At 49.3% G+C, this 16,140-nt stretch overlaps 1 protein-coding gene and 1 non-coding gene across 8 annotated transcripts in view; one reads left to right on the top strand and one right to left on the bottom strand.

The window, feature by feature from the left end:
- The window catches only part of CD6 (CD6 molecule), a 49,449-nt gene extending 34,462 nt beyond the window's left edge, over positions 1-14,987 (bottom strand). For 2 of the 7 annotated variants that reach the window (XM_055278286.2, XM_055278200.2), the window contains exon 1: positions 14,697-14,929. In XM_055278286.2, coding sequence (XP_055134261.2) covers positions 14,697-14,745 — 49 coding nt within the window. In that variant the 5' untranslated portion in view covers positions 14,746-14,929. Of the gene's footprint in view, positions 1-14,696 lie in introns of all 7 variants that reach the window. The other 5 variants (XM_055277862.2, XM_063632784.1, XM_055277774.2 and 2 more) reach the window with 4 other exon arrangements.
- LOC129461262 (U6 spliceosomal RNA) lies at positions 1,072-1,178 on the top strand. The gene has a single exon (XR_008650441.1). It is a non-coding gene; the product is annotated as a U6 spliceosomal RNA (small nuclear RNA).
- Positions 14,988-16,140: the final 1,153 nt, after the last annotated feature.

The following is a 16,140-nucleotide window of genomic DNA, read 5'->3' as shown; positions in this document are numbered from 1 at the left end:
GTGTTGTGAGAAGGTGCTGGCTGAGACTTCTTTTCTCTCTTTGCATTCCTTTTAATGTGGTTGTTATAACGTTTTTACAATAAGGATGACTAATGTTTACATCACATCTGAATTTTCAGCTAGCATTGGGTGGGAGTGATACCGAGGGTGAGTAGAATGGAGAGCAGCCATTATCAGGACCTTGGGTAAGTCCTTGCCCTGTTCCAAGGCTTCAGTTTCTCCATGGTTAAATGGGTGGGCTGGGCCTGTCAAATCCTTCCACGAGTTAGCAAAACGCTTCTCAAATCAGGTCTGAGTCAGAAAGACAACTTAACATATAAGATTAAATGGAATTGAATCATGCAGTAAACAAATTATTCCTTTTCCAATTTTTCTGTCCTGACTGCATTAAGGAGAAAGTCTCATTGTGCTGCTACTCAGTCTTTAACACCTAACACTTTTTTTAAAATTTTATTTTTGCAGAGATGGGGACTTGCAATGTTGCCCAGGATGCTCTTGAACTCCTGGGCTCAAGCAACCTGCCTGTATTGGCCTCCCAAAGTGCCGGCATGACAGGCATCAGCCACTGTGCCTAGCCACCTAACACTTTTTAACGAATGGAGAGACAGCTCAGGCTTGGACGGCAGGCTATTTAATGACACTTTTGTTTTCAGTGTTTTATTTGTTTATATAGATATATTCTATTTACTTAAGTAGTATTGGTTTGAGATACGTGATAGTGATAGAAGATTTCTAAGTTCAAATAAACTTAAGTTTAAAAAAGGAGAGGGTGGCCGGGTGCAGTGGCTCATACCTGTAATCCCAACACTCTGGGAGGCCGAGACGGGCGAATCACCTGAGGCCAGGAGTTTGAGACCAGCCTGGCTAACATGGCGAAACCCCGTCTCTACTAAAAATACAAAAATTAGCCAGGCAATAGCGGTGCATGCCTTTAATCCCAGCTACTTGGGAGGCTGAGGCAGGAGAATCACTTGAACCCGGGAGGCAGAGGTTGCAGTAAGCCAAGATGGCACCATTGCACTCCAGCCTGAGCAATAAGAGCAAAACTCAGTCTCAAAAAAAAAGGAGTGGGTGCAAGATTTGGCAGTACATATACTAAAACTGGAATGATATAGAGAAGATTAGAATGACCCCTGTACGGGTATGACACGTGAATTCGTGAAGCGTTCCATATCTTTGTTTAAAAAAAGAAGAAAAAAAGGAATTGATGTAAAGAATTCTTAAGTAATTGTATATGCATTAAGGGCAAATTAAATCACATCCTTCTACACCTAAAACTCTCTGGTGAGCTCCCATTTCCCTTGGATTAATTCCAAACCCTATGATCTATGCCCTCAAGCCCTGCCAGCCTCTCCAACTCCATCTCCTTCACTCTCCCATCAGTCTGAAATCAATCTCATTCCTGCCTCAGGGCCTCCGCCCCTGCTCCTCCCCCTGCCAGGAATGTCCTCTCCCTGATCTCAGCATTCCCAGCTCATCTCATCACTCAGGTCTATATGCCCTCCGAGGTTCTGCCTGTGTCTCCATTGTAACCACTTTCAGTCCCCTTACTTTGCCTGATTTCCCTTGGTGTACATATCCCTCTCTGAAATGATACTATTTTAAAAATGTGTTTATGTTTTTGGTCCATTTTCCCTATTAGAATAGAAGCTTCTTGAAGACGGGGACTTTGTCCGTATCCTCAGTGGCTGAAAAAAAGTGCCTAACACATAATAGTAGCTCAACAAATGAATGGCAAAATTGTAAAGACGGAGGGAGAACTGGCCCTAAGGTGGAGAGGTGCTGACCCAGACTCCAATTTCTGGGGCGGGGCAAGACAGCAGCCACCAGAGGCGCAGTGTAAAGGGAGCTCAAACCTTGGCCTCATTAGTACCAGCCTGCCATGCACTGAGCCACCTGCCTCCCTCCCACTGAGGCAGCAAAGAGAGCCGAGTCAGCAACTATTAATGAAGAAGGAATGGTGGAATTATAATCTCACCACCAGGTAACCATCCTTATAATAACTGATTCCGGCAAGAATCAACAATAATGTTACAACTAGTGGGCAAAGTTTTGAGGAAGATTAAGTTATTTACGTATTCTCAAAGAATCTACCCACAAGATACATGTTAATTACAAAGGAGGAAATTATCTTTACAGCAGAGAAATCTAGCAGACAACACCTTAGCCAAGCAAGTTAGACCACCGGAGAGGGGACATGGAGAGCCCACGTGCCTCCTGATATGATTCACTGGGAAGGACAAAACTTGCTTCTGTGATATTCCTGCCAAACAGGCATGACTTAAATCGAACCATGAAGAACCATCAAACAACCCAGATGAGGGCCATTTTACAGAATAACTGCTTCTATGCTTCAAAAAGATCAATGTCATGAAAGAGAAAGAAAATCTGAGAAATCATTCCAGATTCAAGGAGAATAGAGAGACGAGAATTAAACGCGGCATATTGAACAAAATTTTCTTTTGTCTTAGAAGATATTATTGGAACCATTGGAAAAATCTGAATAAATTCTGTCAATTATCCAATAGAATTGTATCAGTATTAATTGTCTGGTTTTGATAAGTGTACTGTGGTTATGTAAGAAAATGTCCGTATGTAAAACAAACAAACAAACAAAAAAACACAGATTGGGGTATTTAGGAAAAAGGGACATTACAACCTTCTCTCAAACAGTTTGCGGGGAAAGCAACAGAAAAACAGACACATTGAGAGGAAATAATAAAGCAAATGTGGAAAATTGTTAGCAGTTGGAGAGTCTGGGGGAAAAGCATGTGGAAATTCTTTGTATTGTTCTTGGAACTTCTCAGTAAGTCTGAAATTAGGCTGAAATTAAAAGTTAAGTGAAAAAACAGGCCAGGTGCAGTGGCTTGCGTCTGTAATCCCAGCATTTTGGGAGGCTGAGGCAGGAGGATCACTTGAGATCAGGAGCTCAAGACCAGCCTGACCAACATGATGAAACCCTGCCTCTACTAAAAATACAAAAACTAGCCTGGTGGTGTGGGACTGTAGTCCCAGCTACTCGGGAGGCTGAGGCCCGAGAATCGCTTGAACGCAGGAGGTGGAGGTTGCAGTGAGCCAAGATCACACCACTGCACTCCAACCTGGGCAACAAGAGTGAGACTCCATCAAAAAACAAACAAACAAAAAAGTTAAGTAAAAAAACAAAAAGCAGGCAGAGCCTGAGGACTGGAGGAGCCATTGGAGGGGCTGGGCAGAGTGGCTGCATGAAGCCAGCATGTCACTGCCCAGGGTCGCCTGTGTTCATGTCAGACCATGTCAGGCCACATTGGGCCATAGCAGTCCCCTGCATTCTCTCTAGGGGTGGGGGTGGGGAGTTAAGTCTGTGCCTGGTTCACACAGGCCCCGCCATGCCCTGCTGGGCAGCGTGGGAAGAGGCCCTGGAAAGAGTCCCTGCAGACTGGGCTTCTCAGCCTTGCTCCAAGACCCTGGGGTATGTCCTTCCCTACTTCGCACCTCGCTTTCCTCCTCTGACAAACAGGAGACGGCTGGCAGCTTGCTGGGGTTTCTTCCAGCTCAGACACTGTCATATTACTAGAATCCCATCCCGGCAAAGCAACATATTTCTCCAAGGAGCTGAATCCATTTGGCAACTGTGCATCCTTTAGTTTGGTTGAAGGAGAGAGGGAGGGAAAACGAGAGCACACCAAGTGGAGTGGGGAACGGGCCTCCTCCAGGCCTGGGGGGCTTCCTCAGCTCTGTCTCCCCCAGCCCGCCTGCTCCCAGGCACCCCTCCTGAAAGAGGGGAACACCCTAGCAGAAAGGGTACTGAAGTGCAGATAAAAATCCTCCCTCCAAACCCCAGTGACCAAAAGTGACTCTGCTCCCAGCTCTGTCAGCCACTGGCGGCGGTACTTAAGCTCTCTGGGCGTCAGTCTGTCCTTCTGTAAAATGAACAGAGTCATGCTTGGCTTTGCATCTGACTCTGAGGACACAGTGACTTCATCTCTGCGTTCTCCCTGCCACAGGGCTCAGTACATGACTCCAAGTCAGAAGTGGGGTCTTCAGATGGGACCCCCAAGACACCCCAAGGAGCCCCTAGCCCCGAGGCCCGTCGTCACTCTTACAGCCTGTGTCCCCACATGACCCTGGTCCCCAGCCCCATGCACAGACCTCCCCCCCAACCCAGGCATCTGCTGTCCCCAGCCCCATGCACAGACCTCCCCCGCAACCCGGGCATCTGCTGGCACCTCCTGGAGACCTCAGCCCAGCTCAGGGTCCTGATGGAGATTGGGGGTGGCCTGGACCCTTATTGGCCGGACTTTTGAGTGTGCCCCCACCCCCTAGCACACGGTGGAGACCCAGGGGCACCCTCCCATACAAGGGAAAACAGGGGACCACATTCCTATGACAGGGCCATCTCCCTATCTCTCAGCATCTCCCAGGGACCAGAGACCCAGCCCCGGAGCTTCCTCCTCAGCCCTGCCTCCTGCCTCCTGGCCTCTCTCAGCCGCCATTTTCAGGCAGAAGGCGTGCGGGCTGCAGGAGCCCACAAAATGGAGGGTGGGAACCTGGGCTTCCCTCTGCCTCCCTCTGTTGTCCCTGGCAGCGCCTGTCCAGCCCCAGTCGGAGCAGCAACTGTGGCCACAGGTCTCTCCTAACACCCTAAGGAGCCTGGCATTTCTCCAAGCATGTCACCGCCAACATCTAGGGAGCCCCACACAGCCCTGAGCTCCCGTTGGCCCTGCTTTACAGCCAGGGAAACGAAGGCTGAGCATGGCCACTCAGCCTGAAGGAGAAGAGCTCAGGCTCCATAAAGTTCCATGACAGCCCAGCTGATGGTGGGTGAGGTGAAAAGTCCCTGGGGAAAGGGCGGACCTTTCCTGCAGGAGTCTTGAGGTGGGAAGGGGTCCCTGGCCCAAACCCTACCCAATTCCCAGGATAGGAAAAAGCACCGGATTTGGAGTCACGAGGTCAAACCAAGTATCTGTCATCTATTAGTGGTGCGATCTAGGAAAAGTCACTTTATCTCTCTGAGCCTGTCACTTACTCAGTAAAATGGAAGTATCAAATAGTAGCGCATACCTCCTAGGGCTGTGATGAGGAAAAGGCAGGTTTACGTATTTGCAGAGTGCTGCCCTGGAGGACGTGATCTTGTACTGCCTGCCTAACACTTGGAAATGTACATTTTGTGGCGCACCTTCCGTGGGCCAGTCCCTGTGCTTGGCGCTCATCGAATCCTCATGGCACACCAGTCTGGGTCAGGAGGCAGAAAAGAGCCTGGACTTCAGCTCCTTTGGGAATTTCAGTCCTGCCCACCCAACATGACCAACAGGACCAGCAGGACTGGCTGGTCAGCACCTCCCCTCAGCCGGCCCCTCGTAAGCTGTCCCACCTCCAGGTTTCTGCTCAAATGGGTCTTTCTTTCTTTTAATTTGATTAATTAATTATTTTGAAACAGAGTCTCACTCTGTTGCACAGGCTGACGTGCAGTGGTGCGATCTCGGCTCACTGTAACCTCCGCCTCCCGGGTTCAGGCGATTCTCTTCCCTCAGCCTTCCGAGTAGCTGGGATTACAGGTGTCCTCCATCCCCTGAAGCACACCCGGCTAATTTTTGTATTTCTTTACTAGAGACGGGGTTTCGCCATGTTGGCCAGGCTGGTCTCGGACTCCTGATCTCAAGTGATCCGCCCTCCTTGACCTCCCAAAGTGTTGGGATTACAGGCGTGAGCCACTGCACCCGGCCTTCAAATGGGTCCTTCTTTCTGAAATACTTTTTTTTTTTTTGAGACAAGGTCTTGCTCTGTTGTCCAGGCTGGTGTGCAGTGGTGAGATCACGGCTCACTGCAGCCTCAACCTCCTGGGCTCAAGTCATTCTCTGCCTCAGCCTCCCGAGTAGCTGAGACTACAGGCATGAATCTCACACCCGGCTAACTTTTTAATTTTTTATAAACATGGGGGTCACACTATGTTGCCTAGGCTGGTCTGGAACTCTTGGACTCAAGCGATCCTCCTACTTTGGCCTCCCATCGTGCTGGGATTACAGGTGTGAGCCAACAGAAAGAGCTGAAATCTTTTTTTCCCCCTTAACTTCTTATTTTCAAACTATGGACTCGTAAGAAGTTGCCAAAGTAGCGAAGAGAAATCCTGTGTACCCATCAGCCAGCTTCCCCCAGTGATGACATATCATGACCTGGATTTAAATTCAGCATTAGCCACCAACCTGGGACAAAATACATAACTTTCTGAGCCTCAGTTTCCCCACCCATAAAAAAGGGGTGATTGTCCTCATGATGTCAAGGTGGAACAAAATACGCATAGCTGGTGCTTGGAGAACATTAAGTCCCCGGTAATGGGTGGTGGTTGCAGCTGTCACTGGATTGCACCTGTTGCCACACCTATCCCAGGTTGGTGCTGGTGTGTCTTACCACAACACTATAAACTGTTCAAGGGCAAACCTTCATGTCCTATGGCAGTGCCAGCACAGGGCCTGGTACTCAGCAGATACTGAATGAATATGAAAATATGGAGCCTAGGCTGGGCACAGTGGCTCACGCCTGTAATCCCAGCACTTTGGGAGGCTGAGGCTGGCGAGTGGATCACCTGAGGTCAGGAATTCGAGACCAGCCTTGCCAAAATGGTGAAACCCCGTCTCTATTAAAAATACAAAAAAATTAGCTGGGCATGGTGGTAGGTGCCTGTGGTCCCCTTACTCGGGAGGCTGAGGCAGGAGAATCGCTTGAACCTGGGAGGCAGAGGTTGCAGTGAGCCAAGATCGCACCATTGCACCCCAGCTTGGGTAACAGACCGAGACTCCATCTCAAAAAGAAAAAAAAAAAAGAAAAGAAAACAAAATATGGAGCCTCCTGCCCAGCAAGCTCTCCCCTGGCTCATGGTGCCTCTTTAATTTTGCCTTCCTCCTGGCCCCAAGGTGCAGGGCAACCCCCAGGCAAACCCCATGAGGGTGTGCCATGATGAGGGAGGCAGCCACACTTGATCCCATCTGTTGCTAAGAAGACTTCCAGGGTCCCTAGGACTTCAGAGGTCCCTCAGGGCTGTTCCTAGATTCAGTGGTGAGGCTGCAAGGCTAGGAGTTGGCATCTAGGGGAGAAACCCTATATTAGAATAGAGCCAGCCCACAGGACAGTCGGCTAGAAACAAGCCAGGCAACTCCCACACAATGGAAAAAGCACCGGCCTGCTGGCTGGGAGACCCAAGCTCCAGTCCTGACAGGTCTCTTAGCCTCGCTAAGCCTCAGTTTCCTCACCTATAAAATGAGGTCACCATGTGGGTGACGGAGCTCATTGTGCAAACAGCACTATGTTAACCACCAAGTCCTGTATTCACATAGGCAAGGGATTATCTTTGGTTGTGCTGTAGAGCATTTATAAGCTAACATTTCTGAGCACTGCATTTTGTTAGGCTATTTTCAGATGCATCATCTACGTTAACTTGTACACTTTGGTGAGTTCGGGATTTTTATCTCTAGCATGCAGGCAAAGAAACCACCCTGGGGCCATGCAGAGATGCATTTCAGAACCCGCGTCTGCCTGACTCCAGGGTCCATGATTCTATACGACAGGATGCCGGCTGGGGTTGATACAGTGCCCTTCCTAGGGCTAAGTATCTAGTAGCTGGATCTCTGCTCCATACCGCCAGATGCCCTGCTCCACAACCTGTAAAGCCTCAAGGAACATACATAAAGTACAAGCATGTTTAGGCTGGGTCCTTAGTGTTCCATTTACCCAGTTTTCCAGGAAGGAAACTAGGGCCAGAGAAAGGAAGGAACTTGACCAAGACTCCCCAGCAAGTTAGGACCAGAGCTAGTTCTCAAAGTCCACACCCACCTCACCCCTCCTCAAGGTTCCTTCTCCTTCCCAGGCTGCAGGGGACCAGTTTCCCAGAGCAGAATCGAGGGACGTGAGCTCGGGTGCCCCCCAATCTCAGGGCTCACTGGGAAAATCCAGGGACTTCCCAGCGTACTGGGGAGCCCCTGAAATGGGGGTCTCGTGTCTAGGACGTAACCCCAGGCTGCTGAGCAGTCACCGTCCCCAGGCTTGGTCTTGTCAGGGGACACAGTGCCCACCCCCTTTGTCCTTTCTCTGGATCAGTGTTTCCAAAGTCCGGGGCACATACACGAAACTATGCAAAATTGATTTAGGTGGTCATTGACTTGGCATTATATACCACTATATTTTTTTTTTTTTTTTTTTTTTTTGAGACGGAGTCTTTCTTTGTCCCCCAAGCTGGAGTGCAGTGGCGCGATCTCGGCTCACTGCAAGCTCCGCCTCCCGGGTTCACGCCATTCTCCTGCCTCAGCCTTCCGAGTAGCTGGGACTACAGGCGCCCGCCAACACGCCCGGCTAATTTTTTGTATTTTTAGTAGAGACGGGGTTTCACCGTGTTAGCCAGGATGGTCTCGATCTCCTGACCTCGTGATCCGCCCACCTCGGCCTCCCAAAGTGCTGGGATTACAGGCTTGAGCCACCGCGCCCGGCTATATACCACTATATTACATGATGAGGAAGTTGTGCATACTCTTTATTTCCCTTTCAGCCTTTCTAATTACAGACTTGGAGGAGGAAATCTCCCATGGGGTTAGTCTTTAAAGTCTCTCTGACATCTACGACCCTCCCTTTTGAGGAAAGGGAAAGCAGCAAATGCATCTGGCTAGAATTTAATAACATTGTTTTTTTCCATTATGTTTATTTTCACCATTATATATATAATCATGATGGTGATTTATAATGAATGGCTTTCCATTTAAGGGAGTGATATATAAAGTTTCTTCTCAAAATAAATGTATTTACATTTTAAAACATCAATTAAGAAAGAGTAGCCAGGCATGGTGTCAGGCACCTGTAATCCTAGCTATCTGGGAGGCTGAGGTGGGAGGATCCCTTGAGCCCAGGAGTTTGAAGCTGCGATGAGCTGCACCACTGCATTCTAGCCTGGGTGACAGAGTGAGACTCCATCTAAAAAAAAAAAAAAAAAAAAAAAAAAAAAAAAATAGGAGGGAAATTACGTTAAGTAAATTGCCAGGTGGATGACACTTTGGCCAACACTGGAAAGGTGGGCTGGAATAAAGTGCTCTGGGAAGAGCTACTCTGGATAACTTACCATGCCCTGAGTCTGGAGAGGGACCAGTGCTGAGGACAGGATGGAGGGCCTGGCGGCCTTGGTAGCTGAGGAAGTAGATGCAGCCTGGGGATCCCAGCCCCACTAGGGGCTGCTCAGGGCAGACTGAGCACATGGCATGAATGTTAAAGCTCGTGGTGTCCCATCTGTGGTCCAGGCAGGGAGAGGATGGCCACGCACCTGGGAGGTCTACCCTCCAAGCTCCTGTCCCAAAGGACAGTTGGGGCCACCTGTTTATTCCTCCTTGCCCCAGGGAGAAGTCTGATTCCTTAGCTCAGAATCTGACAGCTGGGTGCCGAATTTACTTCTTGAGTGTTCTATAAATATAATAAATAAAGCCTTAATAAATGTGGTCTGAATGAGGAGGGCCATGGGCAGCGTTTCTCACTCATTCTAGATCCCTCTGTAAAGTTCGAGCTGCAGCACCCTAGGAGCTACCCCGTTCCATGGCCCCAATACAGTGAAGGCCATGCTAACTGTCATCAGTCATTGACTTGTGGCCAGACAGCCAAGCTAAGCCATGAGAAAGATGCAGAAGCCTGTCATAAATTATTAATGTATCTATGAGATGAAGTCTTGCCAGGCAGGAAGAGTGTGAAAAGAGGTCAGAATAGAAAAGTAAACACGTGTGTTTAATTCAGTCCAATCAAACGATAAGGCCAGATGCAGGGCAGATGTAGGGGATTAGGTTTGTATAACTTGGATTCAGAGGTCATAGGTCAAGGAGCCAGTCCAGTTGGAGGGCACGGACTATCAAAAGGGGCACAAGCGCATCCATCAGCAACACAGGGGAACAGTATCTTATGTTTTGGCAAAACAACAAAAATGCCGACCTCAACTCAGTCCACTGAGATGGAAAAACTTCAACCTGCTTGGCATAATCCAAGTTACCTGCAATGGCGCCACTGTTTCCTCCTTAGTAAGTGGCTTTTAAACCCAGGAAGATTAGAATTTAGAAAATAGAGATGATTAAATAAACAAACACTCATAGTGTATATCCATTGGTGTTAAATGTAAGTTGGGTCAAGTTCCGTGAGTTGTATAAGGTCCTGTATTTGTGATATTTAAAAATATTTGGCCGTTGAGTTCTTCATGAATGTGAGCAGGTAATTGACTTTGGTTCAATTTTGAAGTAGAAAATTTAAGAGAATTTGACAATGTCTGTAAACATTACAATATTAAAGAGAACTTGATATTCGCTTTAATAACTCAGAAACAGAAAGTCAAACACCACGTTCTCACTTGTAAGTAGGAGCCAAACAACGTGTACACACGGACATACAGAATGGAGTAATAGATATCAGAGACTCCAAAAGGTGGGAAGATGGAAGGGGAGTGAGGAATGAAAATTACTTGTTGGGTACAATGTACAATATTCCAGTGCTGGGTACACTACAATCCCAGACTTCACCACTACATAATATATCCATGTAACAAAACTGCACTTCTACCCTCATATCTATAAAAATTTTAAAAATAACTTAATATTCACTTCACTTATGCTAGTTTTTTAGTTCTGAAAGCGTTTTCTAAAATTCTTGGGAACATTTTGTTTCTTGCTCTATAAAATATGGAATCATTATATTTGTAAATGTGCTTTAGAATATCAAAGGCAGTGCTATCCAATATAAATATAATGCAAGTTACGTATGTAATTTTAAATATTCCAGGACAACCCTCCCCCTACTTGTTTATTGAGACAGGGTCTCCTTCATCGCCCAGACTGGAGTGCAGTGGCATAATAATGGCTCATTCATTGCAGCCTCAAACTCCCGGGCTCAAACCATCCTCCCACCTCAGCCTCCCGAATAGCTGGGACAACAGGCTTGCAACACCACTCCAGGCTAATTTTTGTATTTTTTGGAAATAGGGGGTTTTGCCATGTTTCCCCGGCTGGTCTTGAACTCCTGGGTTCAAGTGATCTTCCTGCCTTGGCCTCCCAAAGTGCTTGGATTACAGGTGTGAACTACCACACCAGGCCAGGAACCCCATTTTTAAAAAGTAAAAAGGAATATGTAAACTTAACTGTGATAATAGAATTCATTTAGCCCATCATATCAAAAATATTATAATTTCGACATATAAATCACATAAAATTTGTTGAAATATTTGACATTCTTTGTTGAAACTCATCTTCAAAACCTGTTGTATATTTTACACTTTACACATCTCAATTTGGACTATTGCATTTTAAATGCATGATTGTAGGGGCTACCCTATGGAACAGCACAGAACCAAGTGAGTTTGATTAGCTATATTTGTAAGGGTATTTATTATTTAAGGATGCTAGGTCTGTTCAACTTCATTTGCTCAAATATTAAAGGCGTATCGAAAATCGTTGATCAAAATTACAGGGCTTATAAAATAAGATATGATTAGTATGTTGAACTCACAAGTTAAGAAAAAACAAATTCTTAAAAAATTGTTAATTAAAGAATTACTACTTTTTTTTAAAGTAGCCACAAACAGCCTTTTCATACCCAAAAGCAGCCCTCAAGGACCTCACCAGCCAGAGCACAGATGGCATTAGAGTCACGGAGCTCAGCACTGCCCTGGCGGGAAAGGCCTGGGTCTTTGTTACTGCGTCATAGTGTCAGATCTGGAAAAAGCTTTCTTATAGATTGTCTGAACAGAGCACCCCCCCTTCCGCTGACGAGAAAACATGGCTGGAGAAGAAAAGAAGCACAGTCAATGGTGAATTAGAGGCAGGACCAGGGCAGAACCTGGGGTCTCATGATGCCACCCCAACCTCCCCTGTCAAGGGCTCCTAATTCATTCTCTCTGTTCCTTCATCCTTAGTTGGCTGATCAGGAAACTGAGGCAGAGAACTGGAGGCTTGAATCTCTAAGCAACAGAAACCAACAACACAAACCAAGCCAGGCCCAGAACCCGGGCCACCTGGGCAGAGGCCCAGGAGATAGGGCCTCGTGCTAGGGTTAGAAAGGGAAGAAGGAGGCTGGGCACAGTGGCTCACTCCTGTAATCCCAGCACTTTGGGAGGCTGAGGTGGGTGGATCACGAGGTCAGGAGATTGACACCATCCTGGCCAACACGGCGAAACCCCGTCTCTACTAAAAATACAAAAATTAGCTGGGTGTGGCGGCACGTGCCTGTCATCCCAGGTACTCAAGCCTGGCAACAGAGTGAGACTTCGTCTTAAAAAAAAAAAAAAAAAGAGAAGAAGGAGAGGGGAGGTCTGCCCAAGCACAGCAAGGTTTCAGCCAGGTCTGCCAGGGCAAAGGAGAGCAGGATTCCACCTGCCTGTGGTCCCAGGGCAGAGCCAGGCAGCCCCACCCTGAAATAGTTCTTGGGGTAAAGGCCTGAAACTTCCACATGCACTTCATTCTCCCAGCTCCCTTTCCTCCCTCTTTGCCATCATTTTTCTTTCTCCTTCTTTTTCTCCTTGGAGGTCCTAGTCTCCTTTCCCCAATATGGTCGGCCCAACACAAACTCCCCACAAGCAGATGTGGGTCAACCTTGCCCTCTGAGGTCAGGTTCTGCTAGCGTTTGGGCCTGCTGAGCCAGACACAGAGGAAGAAAAGCTCAGGGAGGCCTGGGGTGTAGCAGTTCAGCGTCCCTTGCATCAGCCCCAGAGAGGGGCAAGGGGCTGCTTGAAGGTGCAGTCTTCCTCCTGCCTGGAGAGGCCATATTTTTCAGCAGTAGGACATATACCCCTGGCAACCGTCAGGAGAGTTTACAGAAGCCGCGTTTAATGCTCTGAAATCGCAGAGTGAGGAAATTATTCCCTGCCCATGGTGTTTTCAGTCCTTCTGCAAAGTCAAGAAGAAAATAGCTACTAGAGCTAGAAGGCCGTCTCCCCTCCCCTCCTCATCACCCCTTTCACAGAGAGGATGAGCTCTGGGTCTTCACGATCTTTTCACTTTTTGTTAAAGCATAATAGAAATTGGGTTTTGCCACCATTTGTTTTTATGTTTCCCTTTACCTTTCACTTATGGCAAATGATATTGATTTTCCACTTATAATAATGATGTAAAGTTTCCTTTCAAAACTGAGCTTGCATTGATAACAACAAGTGAGTCAAGTAAATATCAACACAGTTTCAAAACCATAACGTGGATGACAGTACTGGGAAGGAGCAGGTCGGGCAAGAGCTGCCAGGGTGGGACAGACTGAATCGAAGGAGCTTGGAGGCTCCAGGACTACTTTGTTTGACCTCCCTGAGCTCTGCCCAGGTCTCTGGGTTCCCACCTCTCCTGTGGGCACCATTCAAATCCAGTTCTCCTGGCTGGCTGCTGGGCCAGCTGCCACGGCTCGGACGCCAAGGGCACCAATGCCTAGCTCAGCCCCTGGCCCTCATTCCTGCTGGGAAGCTGAGAAGGAGCTGGTCTGAAGCCCTGGGTTGGGGAAAATCTTTTGGACCCGACTTTACTCCTGAGCCTGTGGCTGGGCTTCATGGGGAAGAGGAAAGGGGGCCACTCTCGGACAGTCTGTTTCAGCTCAGGGGCAGAAGGCAGCCGAAATCCCAGAGCTACTGCACTGGAAACTCCTGGTAGAGGTAGCAGGGCAAAGCTACATGCACAGAGCTGAAGGCACACAAACTCCAGCTCCCAGAGCCGAATGGCTTTCCCCGAACCAGTATGAGGCCACGGGCTTGGAACACATGCCTGGAGATCAAGGCAGAGAGGAGAGCACCCCCTGCCCAGAGACTCCCGACATGTACCCAGTCCTCCAAGCCAGCTCGATGCCCCCTCCTGACTGGGTCTTCCTGGGTCTTCCTGGGTCTCCTCCATCACAAAATGAAAGCACTTGGCTCCCTGGCTTCAGGGTGGACCCAGACTCCCCTGGCCCAGAATTCTGTTTCCACACCAGTCTCCCCAAACCCCAAAATGTGAGTGTTCAATGGGGCCAGGATCTCTTGCATCTCCAGGCCCCTGCCCAGCTCCGGCCAGCTTGGACCCTGCACTCAACAGGGGCCAGCAAGTATCTGGGGAGCACAGTCTAGTGCCCCAAACCTTCTGGCCGTCTGATTCCCTGGCCCAGGTGGCCAGGTGCCTTGCCACTTGGGGGCAGCTTGAGACGTGGGGGTGGCCTTCATGCTCGCCTATGCCCTAGACTATCCCAGCTGGTTGTGCTGAAGCCATCAGCGCCTGGCTGTCCAGAACTCTCCCTGGCTTCCCTGAGTCCTGTTTTGGGCGGTGCTCTCCTGTGATTGGCCTAAGCCTGCTGGACTCCAAGCCTCAGCTTCGGCGTTGAAAGTACCACCATCAATGGTCCTGCCTCTCTGGAAGGTGAACGGTTCGTTCTTAAGAGTTGGCAAGACACAGGAAATGGGGCAGTTCCTGAGCTTAAGGATGGGAGGGGCACCTCCCTCCTCACACCCTGGGGACCCATTGGTAAGGCACAAAGCATGCTTCCCACATTCTCTCACTCCAGCAGGCTTCCAGGCACAGCCCCGGCGCCTCGAGGGGCTCCCGTGTCCTCTCCTAGCCCCAGATGCTGGAGCTCCATGGTACCTGAGTATAGTCTTGGCTAAAAGATCCTAGAAAAGTGACCACAAGGAAACAACCAGAAAGGCAACTGAGAGGGCCGGACCCAGCTCCTCCAGCACCAGTGGCAGGAGATGAGGGAAGGGGGCCTACCTGAGAGGGCTGCCGTCAGCAATCCAGCGATCCCGAAGAAGAGCCACATGTCTGGAGCTGTCTCTGGCTGCTATGTGTGGCTGCCTGTGGGAAGCACCATCTTGGGGCCGGGAGGTGGACACGGCCGTTTTGCGCCCCTGGCGCAGGTCTGCTCTGCCCTTTGCTGTTCCTGTTCCTGTGTCTCTCTGCTGTCTCCTCTCCAACACGCATGTGATCAAACCCAACCTGTGAGTGGCTCACGCCTGCCTGTTCTGCTTGTGGTTTTGGTCTGTAGGAAGCTGGGCTGCTGTTACAGGGGCTGGTGGGGAGAGCCCCAGCTGCCTGTGCTGGGAGCCCACCCATCCAGGCTGCGCCCCAAGAGTCACGGAGCCAGACACATGCATGCACACGCATCCATGCAGACACACTTCCCCAAGGGTCTTCTAAGAAGAAGGGAAGTGGAGGGGCCATGCCTCATTTCTGGTGACCCAGAAGAAAAAATTGATAACGTAGTAGCTGCTCAATCAATACATATTGGAAGAGGGAGTGAATGACCCATTGCCTGTCCCAGTCCTTGTAATTTGGCTCTCTTGGATTAAATCCTGAGTTTTGTCTTAATCTTAGGTGCAATGGTGGTTGGGAAGGAGGGTGTGGTCTTGATGCACTTTTGGAGATAAGAGCCTAAGTCTCCCCTCAGAGAAATAGAAATTGGGAAGGGCCTGAGCGATGGCCATCCCACAAGTCCTTCTACAGGGAAGGGTGCCAAGGCCTTGTGGGAGCCGCCCCCTCAGATGGCACAGTGGGGCCAGCTATCCCATCTCCAGGTACCAGACTGGGCATGCCTCTGTGGGAGTCAGGTGTGGGAGCTGGGTCTACAAGGCTGAGCAGGATTTTGACAAGCAGCAATCATGGGAGGCCTCTGGGCCAGAAGGAACAGCAGGAGCAAAGGGCTGAAGGAAGGAAGCCCAGGGCTGCCTGAGAAACCCCCAGTTGCCCCATTGCACTGCAGCAGACTGACGCCATAGGAAGAAGGCAGGGACCAAGCGTGTTTAATTCCCATGGTACTCCCTGTGGAGCATACGGTAGGAGGTGAATAAATGTTTCTTGAACGAAAAAAGGAATAGATAATTTGGTTGTCCAAGCAGGACCCTGGAAGTGGTCAAATCCATAAGGGGTTTGGTTCCAAATCCTGGCCCTGCCCCAGTTGGTTCCATCCCAGGTCCACCTCTCCTGGCCCTCCACTTCCTGCGTCCTTGCTTGTCTTCATTTCTCCAACATGTGGAATGGGGAGGGGTCCTCCTTCATTGGGTTCGGTCCTAAAGGTGGGTGTATGCATTTGATGCGGCAAGTATTAGAGCCATGGGGGGCCAGGCGCCACCAGAGTGAGACCCCTCCCAGTCCTGCCCCAGTGCTGGCACCTGCTGCTGCTGCCCTCTGGTGGAAGTCACTGGCAGCACAGGTTTGC

This window comes from Symphalangus syndactylus, chromosome 1 (genome assembly GCF_028878055.3).
Source record: "Symphalangus syndactylus isolate Jambi chromosome 1, NHGRI_mSymSyn1-v2.1_pri, whole genome shotgun sequence".
Lineage (NCBI taxonomy): Eukaryota > Metazoa > Chordata > Mammalia > Primates > Hylobatidae > Symphalangus > Symphalangus syndactylus.
Note: the sequence above shows the minus strand (reverse complement) of the source record. Positions and strands in the feature narration are given on the sequence as shown.